The sequence below is a fragment of the Hetaerina americana genome, unplaced genomic scaffold, assembly GCF_022747635.1.
Source record: "Hetaerina americana unplaced genomic scaffold, ioHetAmer1.1.p SCAF_6, whole genome shotgun sequence".
Taxonomy (NCBI): Eukaryota; Metazoa; Arthropoda; class Insecta; order Odonata; family Calopterygidae; genus Hetaerina; species Hetaerina americana.
In genome coordinates, this window is record NW_027287205.1 from 22,429,503 (window position 1) to 22,449,320 (window position 19,818).

At 37.1% G+C, this 19,818-nt stretch overlaps 1 protein-coding gene across 1 annotated transcript in view; it reads left to right on the forward strand.

Annotated features, from left to right (window-relative positions):
- Positions 1–4,749: 4,749 nt before the first annotated feature.
- The window catches only part of Elp1 (elongator complex protein 1), a 50,305-nt gene continuing 35,236 nt past the window's right edge, over positions 4,750–19,818 (forward strand). Inside the window, exons 1-9 of the mRNA XM_071593847.1 lie at positions 4,750–5,035; positions 5,347–5,496; positions 5,567–5,729; positions 7,662–7,847; positions 11,028–11,242; positions 13,445–13,641; positions 15,462–15,577; positions 15,686–15,895; positions 19,183–19,489. Of these exons, the coding sequence (XP_071449948.1) occupies positions 4,889–5,035; positions 5,347–5,496; positions 5,567–5,729; positions 7,662–7,847; positions 11,028–11,242; positions 13,445–13,641; positions 15,462–15,577; positions 15,686–15,895; positions 19,183–19,489 (1,691 nt within the window). The 5' untranslated portion in view covers positions 4,750–4,888. The remainder of the gene's footprint in view (positions 5,036–5,346; positions 5,497–5,566; positions 5,730–7,661; positions 7,848–11,027; positions 11,243–13,444; positions 13,642–15,461; positions 15,578–15,685; positions 15,896–19,182; positions 19,490–19,818) is intronic.

Sequence of the window (19,818 nt, forward strand, 5' to 3'; positions counted from 1 at the left end):
TGCTTTCAATGCATTAGAATACAAAAATAAGAATGAAAAATGTGCTGTCAGCATACTATATTTTAATTATTAATTAATGGCAAGGTTTATATTGCATTCTCTATTTATAATTACAAATTTTTTATGAAACCTATCTTGAATTTCAATTCAACAGTATGCACTGGGTGCTGTGATCCATCAAAAAATAGTAATATTTAAAATACTGTGAAAGTGGAGCCTGTATCACTAAAGAGCTTACTTTTACAGAAAAATAAAGCGTGTTCAATTACAAAATAGTATTGAGTGTAGTGAAAAGACGACCAAAAAGAAAGTCTTTTAACAAACTTTTATATTTCCTAGCAGATGGCACTTTGATCCAGTTGCTGACCTTTATCCAGGATGACTTTTCTATTCATATGTACTTGATGAGAAGTGGTAGCTAAGTAGGTGTTCCACTGCTGACTGCATATTCAAATACTAGGTCATACCATGGCAATAAACCATCTAAAAATCCAAGCAGTGTGATTTATTTACTCATCATTAGAGCTCTGCAGGAAACAAAATGATGGCACACTAAAAGGAACTGGCTCACCTATGCTAAAAATTTGAAACCCACATTCCTTAAGGCTCAATTTTAGGTGAGACCTCTATCAAACCCAGTCTTCTAAAATCTCCAACTAGAGGCACTAAATGCTTGATGAAAAAGTTCTTCCAAGCAGTAATTCCAATTTTTTTGAATCTCTAAAGAATAACTTTCCTGACCTATTATTCATCAACACCATCATTTATTTTTATACCTAACAATTATTTCACCTCTTATAATGTGCCTACTTTCTTCTTCCCAAATATTTCTTCATGCCATATCACTGCTTTCTGTACCATATTTCCTTCTCTGCATTGCCTAATTAACAAATTTAATTAGGTAAAATTATTTTTTATTCTATTTCAGAATTATGAGTTAATTTTCATTGTTTTCATAACCATTTATTTTATGATCTAAATAATTTATATAATTTAATATAAGTTTTAATCAATGTGGGTTATAGTAGGTATAATTTAGCCTCAAAATTTCACTCCGTTGACAATGAAACCTGACATTGCAGTTCAGTTTTTGGGGGACCTGGTATAATAGACTTCACGTGACCAAATCAGATGGAAAGTGGTTTGCCATGTCCGTAGTTACCAACCTTCGAATCACAATTCTAAAACAAAGGATGGAATTTCAAGAGGGGAAATGCCAGCAAAGTTTTGCCTTTGGTTTATGAACCCCTATCCTCAAACTGGTTTCATCCTTGCGTATTACGGCTTGCATTCCACCATCATGAGATATGACCACTCCTTCCATTTGCCAATTTCTGCAATCACCCATTGATTGAAATTAATTGCTCTCACTGATGATATAAACTGAATGGAATTTGAGAAAATAGGATATCCTTCAGCCTGAAAAAAATATAAATCGCTACTTGCCTTGAAGAAAAAGTCCATTATTCTACTGAAGAGGAAGAAAAGAATACATATTTCTTCATACTGGACATTCATCTTAAAGCTGTCATAAATACCGATTATTTTCTCCCTATTCCATGTCACTCTCTTCTCCATCCTAACTTTTCTTCAGCACATGAATAACTATATGAACTTAGTCAGTAAGTATTTCAAGCAAAAAAATTATGAGGAAGGGCAACACAAGTGGGGGTTAGAGCATTTTCCGTAGAGTAGGAAATATACCACTTCCTGTCTTCAGATACTCTACCATTCACTTTTTCTGCTTTCAACAGTTCTTCCTTATCGTCATCAAACCTTTTATTTATTTCCTTCTCTACATTTTTTTCTTGTTTTCACATCGGAAGACTCCAATCTACAGTGATACACATTCCTCAATGCTACATTTCATTGCCAACACTAACTTAATTTATTAAATATTATGCTTTCCTTCACATCTTAAAGTTCTTCCTGTCTTTCATTGAGCTTCTTTTAACAAAACGATTCTTCTTTTAAAGCCCTTTAGTTAACCCCATCCTTATCCAAAATGCTTGATCTTGGTGCATAGTTTACAACAAATGCTCTGGAATAATGGTGTAAAAAAGAAATCTATTTGCAAAATGAGAAATCATATGATGAAATCGCACAAAATATTAGTGCTTTCAATACTGGGCAAGTGAAACTAAAATTAATTTCAAACCAAGATGTTTCCTCAAACTTTGGTTGATGAAAGCTCTACTGATGTTTTAATGACGGCATTGGAATACACATTTGATGAGAAATCAATTTAGATATATGGTTATGGCAAAATGCAATTTCCTGCTACATGAGGCCGTCAAGTTTCTGCCTCAACTCAAATCCATGTCAAGGACAGGATTAACAGAAGATGCAGGTTAGACTACATTTATAATAACAGTTAAATTTCTTGTCTTAAACCCTAATTTTTGAAATTGAGATCAAAGCTGCTTACTCAGTAATCAAAAAATGATAACCGCAACAGAGTACATCAATTGATTTTGTAAATGAAAGCACCTGGTAAGGGTTACATTTTCACATACTTTATCACAATGATTTCAGTAGATGAGAGAGAAGATTGGAATCCTCTTTGGTATATTGTGAAGTTATAATTAAAATTACCATTAATATAATTCTGGCTGCATCCTAGGTTGATTTCTCGTTTATGGGTGGCGCAGAATGGCAAAATTAAAAACTTTCTCATCACCAACAGGGAAGTTGTGCCAATTGAGACTGACTGCATCTGAGTGCCAAAATGACCAGTACCCACTCACATGCATATCCATACCTACCTTGACAACACACCACGAATCTATAACTGAGTTGAAGTTGTTATAGTAGGTGAATTAACTTATTATGTTGTACTAATTTCTTTAACACTTTATTACGAAATGCATATGAATTTAAAAAATTAAGCCTCATGAAAATGAATCAATCTAAAAGCATTAATGACTAAAATGCTCATTTTATTAAGGACTGCCCAAGAAAATAGCCAGTTGAATTGGAGATTGAACTGTAAATTTTATGCAAATCCTTAGAACCACTACCCACCAAGGCTCCTCAATTCAGTGGCAATTAAACAAGAATGTTGGCATGAGCGTTTTCTGGTCCCTTTCATATATCCCATTAAAAATTGTATTTTAGCCGATGTATTTCCCTGAGCTCCTCATATGTTACCCACATGTAGTTGGGTCCCTATTTTTCCTATTCAATAAAAAGATTTTGGGCAGTCAATGAAATAGTTCTGACCCTTTCAAACAAGTCAATACGCTAATTTTCCATAGATAAAAAATAAATTTATATTCGTTGGTCACTGTTCACATCTTTGGAAAACAAATGATCAGTGTAGCATTACAAAGAATGGATGTACTTCGTTCAATTTCTTTTCTAACAACTCAAGGCCTCAGGCGAAATGAAAAAATGAAATCAACTGTATTAATAAAGGGTCGGCACTTAATCATAACAATTCCCAAGTTCTTACAAAGGGGAATGCATCTGACTAAATGTAACAGCATATTGATTAAAAAACAGCTGTGAACACACCCTGGGTGCCCTATCTCCAACCCACATTTTCTGAAGTAAAGTCCACTCGGAGAGCTATTCCTGTGTACCACAGAATGGCCAAACAATTTTGAAAATAAGTCATAGGTGAATGCATGATAAAAACTCACCAAATTATAATAAAATTCCATATGAACGCATCAAAGTAAGTGTTGACTAGCTACATATCTCGCCCAGGTATTTCAACAAATCCGACGTTTCAAAATAAACTTACGACAATGAATGAACAAGCTACCAATTGGTCGTTCGTAATTTCATTACGGAATTAATTCCAGTAAGAACAAAAAGTATGGACATGAAGTTTTCTGATATCCCATGCTCAAGTAAATATAAGCAAGATAAATGGGTGAATTTTGTGGAATGAAAAATATAATTAAAAATTATGTCGCCTGAAGATGATCTTTTAAATAATAGCGGGATCACATGCAAGCAAAAAAATCGCGGGATAATGAACGTAACACATGCAGTGCTGTGAACAGAGGCGTCAGAAGTAATGTCTATGGAAGTAATTACGTGGTGTCACGATTATTTCCTTCCAAATTAGGCGTCTGTATTAATCTCGGTTTATGACGGTGTTGTATATAAGGAAGTGCTTTTCCCAACTTACACTATTGGAACTGTAAACTATTATCACATATTATTACTTAAGACGCCGCTGCTTGTGAAGAAAAGAACTGCTGCTGATTTGAAAATAGCTTGCTGTAATATTATTACGGTTATTATTATTGGGAACCTTGGTGCCCGTGTGGATAAATAAAATCAAATCTCACGTATGGAGGGTCACAGTAGATGGTGATGCACCACAAAGATTCACTATGGTAACATATACACTTATCACAAACGCTGGGACCTGGTATATAAGGAAGACCATGTGGTATTGTATTCCCTTGGAAGTCTATACAATCTTCTTCGATGGCACCTAAAACGTAATTTTAATCCATGTAACAACGATGGGTGTGGTTGACAAATATGTATGAAGTTTAGAGACCACGGTCTATAAACAATAACCTGTGAAAACAATTCCGACAAAGAAAGTTATAATGATGTGTCGAAGGTGATGCATTGTTCACGTCTGTTATGCATAAATCGAATTCAATACAAGTCTATCAAAATAATCCCGCCCACTTCGGACAAGCCACGGAGAATGCAACCAAACAAAACAAGACGACGTGCGTCGCATGACGAATTGCGCAAGTTCCGGTCCGATAGGCTGAAGTTCCCATGTGCGTTCTGTTGACCAGCGCTGACAGCCGCTGGTGTTAGTTAAATTTTTCGAAAATCATTGTTTCAGGTGTCCCTATTTATTGTTATTTATGGGTTCATATTTTCATGAGTTACATTCAGCGTCATCACCATGAAAAATTTACTCCTGGCTAATGTCAACGACTACCAAATCGGCTCGGATAGGAAAGTTGATAAGTTTACTGTTGATACTAAGAATGGCATACTATATTTCTATGCCGATGGTCTGCTCACCCAGCTCGTTCTGCAATCTAGAAAGGTGAAAATCTTTTGATTTAGAACATTTTACTATAGCAGAAAGTTGACAGGATATACAACAAAGTTCGAATGTATTTACAATTTGAGTTGTACTTCAGAGACTACATTTCTCTGTGAATGATGACGATAGTAACAGATTGGAATTACCCATGAACAAAATGACAGTAAACCATCCGAGGTGGCGGAATGTGGGATGCCAGGAAAATATTTTCAAATGGAATATTGCGCGTGATTGTGGATGTTCTATTTTGCGGGGCACAAAGACGTTATGCACCCCATGAAATAAAGCACGTAATGATATTTTTATTGCAGGAAACAATTACAGTGAACCTTGTGGAGTACTATGAGAGTCAAGAAAAAATTCCTAAATTAACTTCAATGGATTATTTAGAGTCCTCGATGGCAGTATGCTTCATATTTATCAATGGCGACATTCTGTTTTACTCAACTGTTGACAATGATGTAAGGATGTTGATTCCTTTTATTGCATTATTAACTTTAACCTGTCATTCATACGAAACAATCTTTACAGTTACAATGCACGGGCATTGTTTCTACCGGCGTAAGAGCGGCAGCGTGGAGTCCTGATGAGGAAGTCATTGCAATTGTAACCGGGGAGGATAATTTGATCATAATGACATGCGCATTTGATCCCATCACTGAAGTTCCACTTCATCAGCAAATCAAAGGAGAGAGTGAGTTAAAAATTAATTTATCATTTTATCTCACGAGAGACTTGACACCAGAGCTAATGGTTATATTTATTTTGAGTCGAGGAGCAAATTGTCCGGCAAAATTCGTCGATGGGTGTGGATTGATGAATTTAATACTTCTTAATGTGAGCTATTAAAATGAGTGAATTTAGTGTCATTTTTATAACACCTCGCCATTTGTCAATGTGTTGCTCAAGGGGCACAGTGTACTTATAGTGTTTAGAATGCATGAACGTTGTATAGGACACGTCAGTTGGAAAACAGTTTGCTAATAGAAATACGTTACAGTTGTTAGAGTTAGGACTCTCCATCCCCCACTTCCACCTGAGCAGTCTTGAGACATGGATGCGGACAAATCTCCTATTCCTCCATTCTACTCCTCTATTTTCCGAAAAACATTAATTAATGTTGCCAATTCACGATATAAAATGTCTTTTTGAAATCTAAGGAAAAGGCAAGTACATCCTAATTTGTATCGTATGTTCCTCTCTATTACGAGAAAAACAAATTTGCATTTTTCCACAGATTTATTTGTAGCGTACAATGCTCGCTCATTTATCGAACCATCTTCAGGAGCAAGATAAGATTCAAATTGTGATACATCATACTTCTACCTGTTTGAGGAAGGGGGGAAGAAAGAGTGAGGAGTAAGGTAAGAGGGAGAATATGGAAAACCCAAAGAAATAGAGGAACTAAAGAAATGGAGAGTTGGGGAAGATAAGCACTTGTGGTCATTATTTGTGAGGATGGTGGCAGGTAGCTGGTGGTAGGCAGGAGGGAAGGATAAAGAAGGGATAAGCAGGAAGAGGACATGGAAGTGATAGAGGCAGGTTGAGTGATGAGGTATAAGTGATTTTAAGGAGGAAATTATGAGGGAAGGGTTGTTCGACAGTTACTGAGAGTAGAGGGTTGAGGTTGGTTAAAGGGAAAATATGCAAATGGTGGAGTCAGTTGGAGAGAGGGAGTTTCACTGTTTGCTCTGGAAATGGGATTCTGGGGAGAGAAGGGTGGTTTATAAAAATATTGTCATTTAAAAGAATATTCAAATTTAATTATATAATTTCAAGTTGCTCTAAAATATCATCTTTTGCCCTTATTTTGTGTAGAATCTCAGGATTAAATTTACATGAGTGAGACGATTGTAGTAGATGCTTAGCTAGGAGTGATGTTTCATCTAAAGTCCTCCAGCCTCTTTCATGTTCTCTTATTCTAGTCTTGAAACTTCTTCCAGTCTGGCCTATGTAGCACTTATCACAGGAATCACACTTCACCTTGTAAATGCCGGATTGTAAGAGGGTTTCCAGTTTGCCTTTGTTGCGGCGAAGTATTTTTCCCGGAGTATGCGGATTATGAAATGATGTATTAAACTTTCTTTTATTACATTTTTGGGCAATCTTGTTGGAAAGATCACCTACAAACAATAGACGACACCACGGAAATGCGGACCCCTTGGTGCCTTTTGGCAAGAGTAGGCTAATGCCGTCGCCAGATTTCTCTCCACCCTTCCTTTCCCATCCATCCCAAATGGTGCAAAATGACCTTAGCTGTCAGTTGCCTCCCCTAAAACTACTGCTAATAATTAAATTGAGAAAGCAAATATGTGCCTAACTTAAGATTTATAAAATGAAGAAAAGAGCAATGTGTTAATGACTAAAATCACCCTCTTCATCACTTGTCACTATGGTCCAGTGGTAGAGCTATTGAATTGTTTTTATGCGCTGTTTTGGTGTTTAATGGCTTGCTCTTAAATTTAATTGGTGGCTCAGTTGAAAGGTCACTTTTATCATTTTTGATTTGTAGACCCTTAATGAAAAACAAGATTCATATTTGGCTGATATGTGTTAATTTGCTGGGTATTTTAATTGCGCAAGACTGTTTTGCTATATAGAATGGCTAAATTTATTGTCATTTCAGTTCAGTTCATCAATGTTGGCTGGGGGAAAAAAGAAACTCAATTCCATGGCTCTGAGGGAAAGGCTGCTGCAAAAATTGAGCACAAGACCTCTCAGCCAGTGTTTGATTGGGATGACTGTAGTCCCAGAATTTCCTGGAGAGGTGATGGTGAGCTTCTGGTCATCTCTATGGTGAACTCGCACTCAAGTAAGTCAACTTAAATATTGCTTAGGAATGTTTATTATCTGAACTGGGTTGTACGTAATTTTGTTATGACTGACATTTTTTACAGCCTAATTGAAGGTATTTATTTTACCCTTGCCTTCCCATTATTTTTATTTAAAATTCTTTTGGTTTCTGTTATGGCAGATAATCTTATTGGAAGTGAACAATTCTTACTACTTCTTGTTTTGTCCTCAAATTCAAATTTGTAGAAATAAGAGGCTTGACATTTGCTTGATGTTGTGATGCTGATGTATGTGAGAGCATTTCTCTGTCGAGAATCATTTGTTTTTGCCGATGCTTCACATTTTTATAAAAATGCAACTCAGAAGCATCATTAAATTAATTTCTGGCATGCATCGCCACTTCCTTAGTTGTGCGATGCCTCGTATTCATGGTATGACACAACAGTTCCCCATGATCTCCACTGAGCCTGCTATTTTGGACTTAACACTTCTTGAAGACTGGTTGACTTTCTGAATTATAAACAAGCAAGGGTTTAATTTTCAATTCATTGCTTGAATATGCACAGCGTAAGATGGCCTTTCATTGGGTTGTACGAGGGTCATCCGGAAAGTAGTACCCGTTCGTGCCGCATGAAGTGCTGACGACGCGAGTAGCCGCTGGACGAGGTCAGATAGCTTCAGTGGCTTGTCTGCCTTCTCTGAGCCAAGTTGCGTGACGCTAGCATTGCCTGTGTTGTTTCTGTGATTGTTTACAATGTTTAAAAAAATTGAGAACGCCGCCAGTTGTGAAGTGAGGGCAGTGATTAAATTCCTCAATGCAAGAAACGTTCGCCCATGTGATATTCATCGCCAATTAAAGGAGGTGTATGGAGACAATGTAATGGACGAGTCGTCTGTTCGGCGGTGGTGTCGCAACTTCAACATGGGGAGGGGGAACACACACGACGATGAGCGTTCGGGGAGACCGTCTGTCATTACAGACCAACTGGTGAGCTCAGTTGACGAATTCGTGAGGAACGATCGGCGCGTCACAATTGATGACATCTGTGAGCATTTTCCCAATGTTTCTCGAACAATTGTTCATGAAATTGTTAAACACCATCTGCATTATGCAAAAATTTGTGCAAGATGGGTCCCTCGCAAGCTTACAGATGAGCACAAAACCAAGCGTATGGCTGCAGCACTGACGTTTTTGGGACGTTATTCTGATGAAGGAGACTCTTTCTTGACTCGCATAATTACTGGTGACGAAACATGGGTTTGTTATGCATCACCTGAGAGTAAACGACAGTCAATGGAGTGGCATCATGCTCATTCACCAAACAAACCAAAAAAATTCAAGACAGTTCTGTCCACCAGGAAACTCATGGCAACCATTTTCTGGGATCGACGAGGTGTATTGCTTATTGATTTTATGGCCCGTGGAGACACTATTAATGCCAATGCGTATTGTGAAACATTAAAGAAATTACGGCGGGCAATACAAAATCGGCGGCGAGGTCTATTGTCTACTGGTGTCATTCTCGTTCATGACAATGCCAGGCCTCATGCAGCTGGGATAACACAAAAACTTTTGCAGCAATTCAAATGGGAAACTTTCGACCATCCACCGTATAGCCCGGACTTGGCCCCTTCAGATTTTCATCTTTTTACAAAGCTTAAAGACTTTTTGGCAGGAAAAAGATTTGACAGCGATGAAGAACTTAAAGAAGGAGTGACCCTGTATCTCAATGAGCTGGCGGCGAAGGACTATGCAGCAGGAATACAGAAACTTGTCACACGTTATGACAAATGCCTTAATTTGCTTGGAGATTATGTTGAGAAGTAGTTTAAAGTATCCTCTTTCAAATAAAATTTTTTATGTTTGTTAATATTTACTTTTGTGTCTTTATTTCACGAACGGGTACTACTTTCCGGATGACCCTCGTAGCTGGGCAATGCTTTCTCTTGTACTCATATGTGTACAAATATAGGTTTGTTTGGGAATATTCTACCAGAAGAGATCCATCTTGTCACAATTACAAACCATTACGGGCCGATTTAACTCAGAATCTACAAGCTTCTTTGAAGTCACTGATGAAGTTCTCAGCTGCCTATGAGTCAGAGCTTGCTGCTTCACCATGCCTCACAATGCCGTGGATGATGGTTCTTCTTGTAAACTTCTTGAACCACGTATAGCTCCTCTTAAATTCTTCCTCAGCCATTGATGATCCTGACATCTTCTAACAAGATTGGCGAAAATCTTTTTCCCCTTCTTACAAATCATATTCTTGTTATTAGTGTTGCATTGCAATTGCTTTTACTGTATCCATATGAGAAGCAATCTTTCAACATAATATTTAAGTTAAGAATATGTGCCCGTGGAATAGATATTCTTGTCACTCTCTTTGGAGCATCTATCTCCTTAGCCTTGTCCGTGTTCTTGGAGGAAATGCAAATTGTTGATGTCGACTGATTGATGTGTGTACTAGATCAGCTACCATCATACCTTGTTCCTAATTTCCTAGCGACTTAACTTTTCATTTCTGCTGTTATTTGTATTATTTTGTGGTTTTCTCCTTATGGATGGTTCTTTGGGGTTTTTTTAAAACCTTGCACAAAATATTAAACTTCGCACAAAATATTGAGCTTTGCACCGAAGAATCACTAATAATTAGCCTGGGCACAAGTTTGGAAAAATGTGTTATTAAGGCCAGCAGAACGAACGCTAAACACAAACTTAAGTAGCAGGCAAGCAATCAATGTAGGAATTCTTCTCTCCTTATCACTCATTATGTGAAAAGTTGCTTGTTAAGTGAGTCATTTTCAGGACCCTACATTTTTGCTGGTAATGGGAAATACTTGGTATGCGAGGTGCTCGCTAAGCAAAGTTCCACTGTGTTAGGTCCTGAAAAGTGCCCTTTTGTTATTATATTCCATTTTAATTTTCATTTTGCATGTAATATATAACTCCAGTTGGAAACTTTGCTCGATTGTTGAATTAATTATTGTTTAGAATATAGCCATTCTTTTAGGTTATTTAGTGTGATGCAGGCTTGTTTTGGCTTGTTTCAACTTAGCAGTTGTTCTCTTCTTTGTGAATAGGGAAATGGCTTGAGATGTACATACACTCTGTAATTAATGTGTGCCAACATTAAATTATTTGAAGCTATCTGCTCTATCTTGCAAACCTATTTATCTGCCTATTTTTCTTTTATAGGATGTCGTCAGCTACGGATATTTAATCGCGAGGGTAGCCTGCAGTGCACTAGTGAAGATGTTGATGGCTTGGAACCTCCAGTTAGCTGGAAGCCATCTGGAGCATTAATTGCATCTGTCCAGAGACTTCCAAATAAGTATATGGTTGTTTTTTTTGAGAAGAATGGCTTACGTCATGGTGAATTCAATCTTCCTTTTGGACCAAATGAAGTTCTGGTGAGAAGCATTGTTTTCTGTGTACATTCTTCCAGTTTAATGTAGTGCTAAGTCTCTTCCCAATGACTGAAGGTTTGCCTTTTAGAATAATATGTTAATTTTATAATTATATAATTACCAATTAGGTAGTCTACCATTTTAGGTAGGCTAAGGATGGACACAGACTGAAAAAGGTACATATACTTGCCTCCCTTGCAAAACACTGCCTTAGACCCAACATTAAAATAAACCCTTCTTCAATTTTGTGTAAATTTATCCCTCCCTTAATTTTGTTGAACTTTCCATCCCTTTCCTATCCATTCCTCACATACCCAACATTGCCCCATCCATCACAGTTTTCAGAATCCTATGGCCAATCAAAATGTTCTGTTTCCATGTATTGCTTCTGCTTGGAATCTCTGGCAAAAATTCTCTCTTCTCCCTCAGGATGCCTAGCATCTCTTCATTTATTTCCCCCTCCATCCATTCCACCCCTTCTCTCCCTCTCAACATCTCCAAAGCCTTCAATCTATGCCTATCCTCTTGCTTTATTGACAATGTTTCAAAACTGACCAAAACCATGCTCCTCATAAAAGTTTTCTCTAAGAATTTATTGATGTACTAATATGCACATAATGTTTCCGTTAGAAATTTCCTTCTCCACAGGAAAGCATCTTTGTGAAATTCATCTTTTCTTCTTTTGTTCCTACTACTTTGACCATTTTCGTATTGAACACTTCCAAGATAGGTTAAATGTTCCACCTACTCTAGTTTATGACATCCTATTTTGTGTAAGTTAGCCTCCCACTTCTAAAAACATCATAACCTTATGTTTATGACCTCATCTTATACCTATCACACTGATTTTCTATTGCACTCAGCAATGATTGTAACCCCTTACTGACTGGGCAACCATAGCTTGACCAATTGAATTAAGGTTATCTCCTCTAAGAATTGGGATCAGTTTTCAACAATAATCATGGAGAACAGGCCCAATTTTAAAAAGTTACTTTTGGGCTTGTAAATTAGGAGTTAATTCTGAAACATTTAAATGTGAACAGGAAACCAAAATAACTGTTACAGTATCCTTTTGCAAGTTCATAATTAATGATTGACTACCATGTAAAGCTGTGTTTGTTTCTTGAGTATTTCTTTCTAGTTTTGGTTTTTGCAAATGACTGGTAATGTTAACTGCCCACAAAATCTCTGATTAGAGTGAATTAAATTTGTCTTTTCTGCTAAGTAAGAAACTTAGCTAACATAATTATCATATCAGGAAGAACCGCATAAAAGTTTCATCAAAACGTTGCACTTGGTGCCACCTAAGGTATGCAGTATTGGAATGACAAACATAATTCTGGTGATCACTAAATGCATCTTCCAGAGGTATTCGAGTGTCTATCAGTATTTGTTGGTATGCCTTTCCTTCAATAGCTTCACCTCCTGCCATTTATACTGGAAAATACTGAGCTATCCATACAGGTATATCTCTACATCATTGAGATGACTAATGATGTTGCCATCATTAATTTTTGTCTTCCTTGTCTCCTTTAAATCTTCCCCTTATCATGTGGATGGTTGGACAACTCTATCCCTACATCTTCACTGTATTTCTGTGCAGTGTTCAGTGCAATGGGGAGTTCTTTTGTCCTGTATGGATAGAGGTTAAGGGCATCCATTCTATAAGTGACCTCTACTTTTAGTTGGGTGCAGTGCTAAGAATGGGTCAACTTGGGCTATAGTGAGAGGAGGTTGTTACAGAAAGGGAGAGGAGGGGCTTCAGTTATTGTCTTGGTGGGCGTCATGGTGATGCATGACTAGCACTGATGTAACAGTCCACCGCTTAATTGAAAGACTAAGTTCATTCTTTGAGTTGGTAATAGGCATTTCATGTAGGATAGAACATCTCAGTGGGCTTTCATCATCTTCTACATAATAATTAGTTGTTCTTCTGAAGAAGTTTTGAGTGCCGTTGTGTAGTCCACTCACGATTGGTGGCATATAAATATTAATATTATTGTACAGTTGCACTTTCTTACTTTTAAGCAAAACTTGTCATGTCAAGCCAATGATTTTGTCGAAAAATGGAAAAATAAAGATGTTTTTAAATAGAAAATAAAGTGAGGCATATTCTTGTTCAACTGAAAATTTGTTAAACATTTCGTGCTGTGATTTGTTTTAGATTGAGATGCTATTTACTATACATGCTAAATTGCCTTTCAGGTGAAGGATTTGTCATGGAATGCGGATTCAACATTGCTGGCTGTCCATTGTGAGAGTATGAAGGGATCTGAAAACCTATCAGGATATATTCAGTTATGGAGTGTGAACAATTATCATTGGTATTTGAAGAAAGTTGTAAGATATGCTACTTATGGCCAGATCTCACTTTTCTCCTGGGATACACTCAGTAGTTACAGGTTTGTAAGAGTTGGCATTATCAGTCTTTCTAAAAGTTTCTGGCATAGTTTATAAAAGTTACCCAATACATATTTGAAATCTCCAAGTTCTGATTTTACAAATCTATACTGTTTTCAGTAATAATGTTTTTGAATTTGAAATTTCTACCATTCGGTGCTAATACTGAGTGCTTGAATTAATAAGATTTGCAAGTCATACTTAAATTGTGATAAAGCAATAAGCTACATATGTAGTTCTATAGTTGCAATGCCTATTAGAGAACATGTACATTGATTTGATAATGTGTTTAATGAGAAATGTAATCAGACGAAACCATTACTGCAATTATTGTAATCTTAATAATTTATTTATTTTGCTGAAAAACATTATTGAGGTGATTTTTTAATATATAGTCTTAGATTAAGGAATCACTCAACTCATGATTGACGATAATAAGCATTTTTAAAATGCTGGAACATATTCTCCAGTTATTTAGAAATAATGTAAAGTATTTCAAATTTTTAAATAAGATTGTTTTGTCTCACACATCAGCTATCTTCAGCAATAATTTTACATTTTAAAATCACTTCCAGATTTTTGGTTGTTTGAAGGATGAACATGTTAAGATAATTTCACTGCCACAAAAAAATATGAAACCATGCTTTAATGAAAGGTATGATGAACATTGTTGGTAGAGCCTTCTGCTGTCCTCTGTGACTGCCAGGTGTTATCATACTTCCTCCACTCTCTCTGTGTATTCCAGCTTATCAAATTTGTTTCATAAAGTTTGTACTGGTAATGTCGCATAGGGTTATAAGCTATTGCAATAAATTAAGTCAGGCCTATAAATGCCTCTTCAATTTTACTTCTGTAATTAAAAGTACTGCAAGCCACCACTGGGGTGTGTGGCAGGGGGTGAATACATATCAGGATAATTTTACCTGAACAAGACCCTACCATGGTCGAACAATGTTATTATGATCCCCTGTTGTTCATGGAAAAAATGACGTCTTGAATCTATCTATTCTACACTTATTCTCTCTAATGTTACTAACATGATCTCTCCTACCGTAGTACAATGGGGGTAATATTGCATTTTCAACATCATTGCTGAAGAGACCTTCTAATTTATGTAAGAGCTTCAAGTGATTCTCTGTCTAGCTGCTCTAATATTTTGGATACACTGCTAAGTTTATCATAACAACGTTTTACAAATCTGGCTCTATGCTTCATGCGATCCAACTCTGCAATTAATCCAACTTCGTGAGGATCCAATATAGTTGCAGCATATTCTAAATGAGGCGTAACCAATGACGGATAACATTTCTCTTTGACTGTTTCATCACATTTACCTAGTACTCTTCTTATAAATCCTAATTTTTTGTTAGTTTGTCCAAATATTCCCTGTGTGTTTCACCCAGGAGAGATTGTGAGTTAAGGTAATGCCTAGGTATTTAATTGAGTCTTCACATTCCATTTCGGTGTTCACGATGCAGTCGGTGTTTGGGAGGAAAATGCTCTTTTCACTAAAATTCATCTGTTTGTGCTTTTGCTTTTTCAAGTTTAATTCTTAATGCTAGGCTTCTCACCCATGTTGTATAGCATTAAGGTCATCCGACAAGGCTGCTGTGTCCTCAGGATCACGGATATCACAGTAAACCACTGCATCATTGGCAAATAAATGTATCTCACTAGTGACCACTGAGCCATTGTTGTTGTGACAGGCACAAAGTGTGTGCCTGAGAATATCCTGGAATCTTTAATGAGGTCTTCTCTACAGCCTCGTAAAGGATTCCGTCTCCACCTGAAATTCTTTGACGGGGTCTTGCATATGTTTCAGGTTACATTTTGTCTGTGGAGGATCCATTTATGCCAATCATGATTATTGCTGGACTGTAAACCACAGCAAGGGGAAGACTGCATATGACTCCTCATGTGTTGCTGTCATTGATGGAGGTTGCATTAGTTCCTAGTGACTGTAGTTCTCAATGTTAAATCACATTATTTACATTTAATTAAATGTTTAATAGTAATTAATTACAATATCTTCCTTTAAATTTACAGATAAACTGTTGATAACTCCATTCCAGAAAGTTATAGTTCCACCACCAATGAGTTCATACACAATCAGCATGCCTCTGCCCATTAATGAGGTGGTATTTCCATCTTTTGCCAGCAATAGGAATTATGATCCATCTCATGAAGGGTTGAAGTTGCAAACAAATGACTTCCTGCTCATACTTGCTGATAACTCCATTGTCCTTTTTTGTGAGGGTGAGTGAATAAATGAATATGTACACGAGTGTCTTAAATTTGAATTTTTATTAAAAAATGTTGATTTTAAAAATTTACAAAAATTAGTTCAGGATAATAGAATGTTTTCTCTCATGATGCCACTTGGCTTTTAGCTTAATGATAAGTTCATGATACATTATAGTTGTCTTGCATTGTATAATAATAATAATATTAATAATGTTTGAAGAAGTGAATGGGTTGCATTACGATTGAAAACTCCCTTCACAATTGGGCCAGTTGTCATTTTTCTACTTTCAATGCTGTTAAATAATTGTGTTTTGCATTGATTGCTGTATTTTTTATCACTGGTAATTTATGAATTCCATTGGTATATTATTAAATAATCTACCAGTTGAGGTAGGTTTTGGATGGACACTAACAATTACATGTCTTCTTTCTCCTAACAAAATAACTCAACATCCTACTCTACAACCCGCCTCTTTTCATATCCATTTACTTCCTTCCTCCCTTCATTCTGTCCAACATCCATATTCTATTCCTGCCCTTTTCTCATTTCCCTAACATTCTCCCCTCTATCACAGTTATCAAAATGCCACTGCCGATCAATATTCATTTTATTAATTTCTCCAGTCTCCTTATGATTCCTCCCAACAATCCCCTATCCTCCATCTCCATACCCAGCACTTCCTCATTTGCTTTCCTCTCTATTCACTCAACCTTCTCCATCCTTGATCCACTGGTGATTGACAGCACTGGTGATAATAGACAACCCTGCCTTACTCCTCTTCCTAACACTGTCCATCCGGGCTCTCCACCCCCACTCACACCTGAGCAGTCTGAGACATGTACAGGTTGCGGAGTAGCCTCCTGTCCCTCCAATCTATTCCTATTTTCTGCAATATACGAGGATAATCCCAGAAGTACCCGACTTAACAAAGAAAACACAAAAATTTTGGAAAAAAATGTATTTATTTTTCAACATAATCTCCTTTCAGCTCTATACACTTTTCCCAGCGATGATCAATAAGTTCAACACCCTTTTTATATTAAGAACTGTTTTGCTCCTCAAAATAGCAAGTAACTGCCGACATCACTTATTCACAGTTGGAAAATCTTTGACCACCCAGCCATTTTTTCAAGTGGTGCATTGTCTTGATGAAACAACACTTTGTTCTTAGCCAAATGCAGCTGCTTTAGCTTGATTTCTTCTCTCAGACGTTGCAATAAGTTTGCATAATACTTGCCGTTGATAGTTTTTCCTTTCTCAAGATAGTCAATGAAAATGGTCCCATGCACATTCCAAAGAATTGACGCCATGTCCTTGCCTGCAGATGAAACGGTCTTCGCCTTCTTTGGAGGCAGTTATCCCTTTTGAATCCATTGTTTTGATTGTTCTTTCATCTCGGATGTGAAGTAATGGATCAATGTTTCATCCATGGTTATGAAACAGCGTGAAAATTCTGCTTTGTTGCTGTGAAACTTTGCTAAACACTCAATGGAAACATCTTCACAACACTGGTTTTGCTTGTGTGTGAACAAACGTGGCACCCATCTTGCACACAGCTTTCTCATGCCCAAATTTTTTGGGTAATATGCGATGTACCGCACTTTTTGAAATGCCTACTGTCTGCTAGCTCTTGCACTTTCAGTTGATGATCATCCAGTATCTCTTCGTAGATTTTATTCACCATTTCTGGAGTCGTCATGCCTCATTTGGTCGACCAATGCAATGCTCGTCTTGACAGCTTGTACGGCTTAATTTAAACACTGCTACCCAATATTTTACTGTTGTAAACAAAGGAGCAGACTCACCCAGAGTAGAATCCAGATCAGCTTTTATTTTGGTTGGGCTGAGGCCTTTCAAATAAAAGTATTGTATCACATAATGATGACCAATTTTCTCCATTTTCACAAAAATTGAAACTGAAAAAGTTCTCTATTGATGGCTGCCAAACGAATACTAAACAACGTGGCATCTTCCAGCTTGAACCATATGCTTAATAGATTGCATAATTTCTAATACAGTGATATTTTTCAAACAACTACCACCATCTATAGGTCAGGCCGGGTATTTCTGGGCCTTCCCATGTACCCATTAGCTTTTCCCAATTCAATCCATCAAACGCCTTTTCGAAATATATGAAACAGGCAAATAAGTCCTGATTATATTCTATATTCCTCTTGATTAGTGATGCCAATGGTACCACGCATGCCTCCACCCTTTCTTAACCCAATTCTCTCTCTGCTCTTCATCCTTTTGTTGATGATTCTTTAAGTAGTTCCGTAGGAATTTGGCTAACCCTAAGGCCTTATTTGATTTCATATACCTTAATGCAGCCCTTAATTTCTAGCCCATTGTCGAGTATTATTACAAAAATTTAAAATTATTTGAAGTAGTCACCTTTGGCATCAACACATTTTTGCCAGCGGCTCAACTATGCACTGTATGCATCCTGGAAGGAGTTGATGGGAACCTCTTTTAGAGACTTTGTCACCCCAGTTTGGGTCACTTCAATGGTCACAAAAATAAATCCTTTCTTTCATACTGGTCCTCATTATCGGAAAGGGAGAGAGTCTGCCAGAGCCAGGTGAAAACTGTAGGGGTTGGATGGCATCGATAAGTTTTGCTTGGCCAGGAACTCCTGGAAGAGTGTAGGTGGTAGCTTAGCCATTGTGCAATTGCCAGGTATTAGCGATTGCCTTTCGTATTCAGGCAACCCTTTTCCTTAAACTCTCCAATCCTCATGTCTCGTTCTGGTAATGACTTTATCCAAAAAATGATGTCCAATTTGCATGCATTCCAAAAGTTCATTTGCAATCACCATTCAGTTGTTTTTGTGGCCATCACTCAGTTGTTTGGAAACCAGCTTGGTGCACACTTTCTGAATGATCACCTTGTTGCTAGCAATTTTGTTTTATGCAGAACTTGATCGTGTATTACTGTTTGAGTGTTGTCTCCATCATGCATTGTGATCCATGCTTTATTGAGAGGTACACAGAAACAGCAATCTGGATGCCCTCACAGCTTGGAGTGGACTTAGCTGGGCACTGCTGAAAGGCTAAGAGTCCTCCCACTTAATCCAACAGGTCGTAATGTACTGGAACCAATAGGAATACTGGAAAAAAATTGCATTACTTTTGGGATATCTTGTAATTTAATTAATGTTCTAACTAGTAATAGAGGGACAAATGAGCAGTAGTTTATCCACCAATGGTGGTGTTCTTTTTTAATTTTATATTTGTATTTAATCCTAAAAAAGACTTTTTCTTTCAAACTTTGAATGATGGCTTTATTTTTATTGCAGATGAAGAATTGGTCGGTGAGCAACAGTTGGATGATAATTTCATGGTGAAAGTGTCTGGAATGGGATCAGGTGATTTTAAAAGAACTACGAAGTCCCATAAACCTGTTTGCCGTTTTACCCTTGATTGGACAGAGATAACTAAAAACTTGACAATGGATGCCAAACGTCCGGAAATATACCGGCATTGGCAATGGGTTTCTGAAGAATTGCTTGTTTGTTATGTCTCGGATGGGTCTGAGACATGTATCTTGACGCTAAGTTTGCCTGCATTGTCAGTGGGTGTGAAGAATGATGGCTCCATTCTCAGGTATCTATACCTCAATATCATCCTAGTCAATGCAAAATTTAGTGGATAATGCATTAGTGGGAAGGATTAAGATTTTATGGGGAATTATTAAAATGAGAAAACACCCAACTTTGGTTTCAAAAGTTGAAATGGCTCTTTTCACTTTAAAGCTGGAAAAAAATACAGTAAGATTAATGAGTAAATAAAACCAAACTTCTATAAGACCTATCAAAAGTGGACCCAGGTCCTTTTGGAAATAGTGGATCTTTAGGATCTGTGCATTTCATAGTTATACTTCCAGGTGGTGAAAGTGGAAGTGGTGGACAGTGCCTTGGGCGGGTGAAGCTACC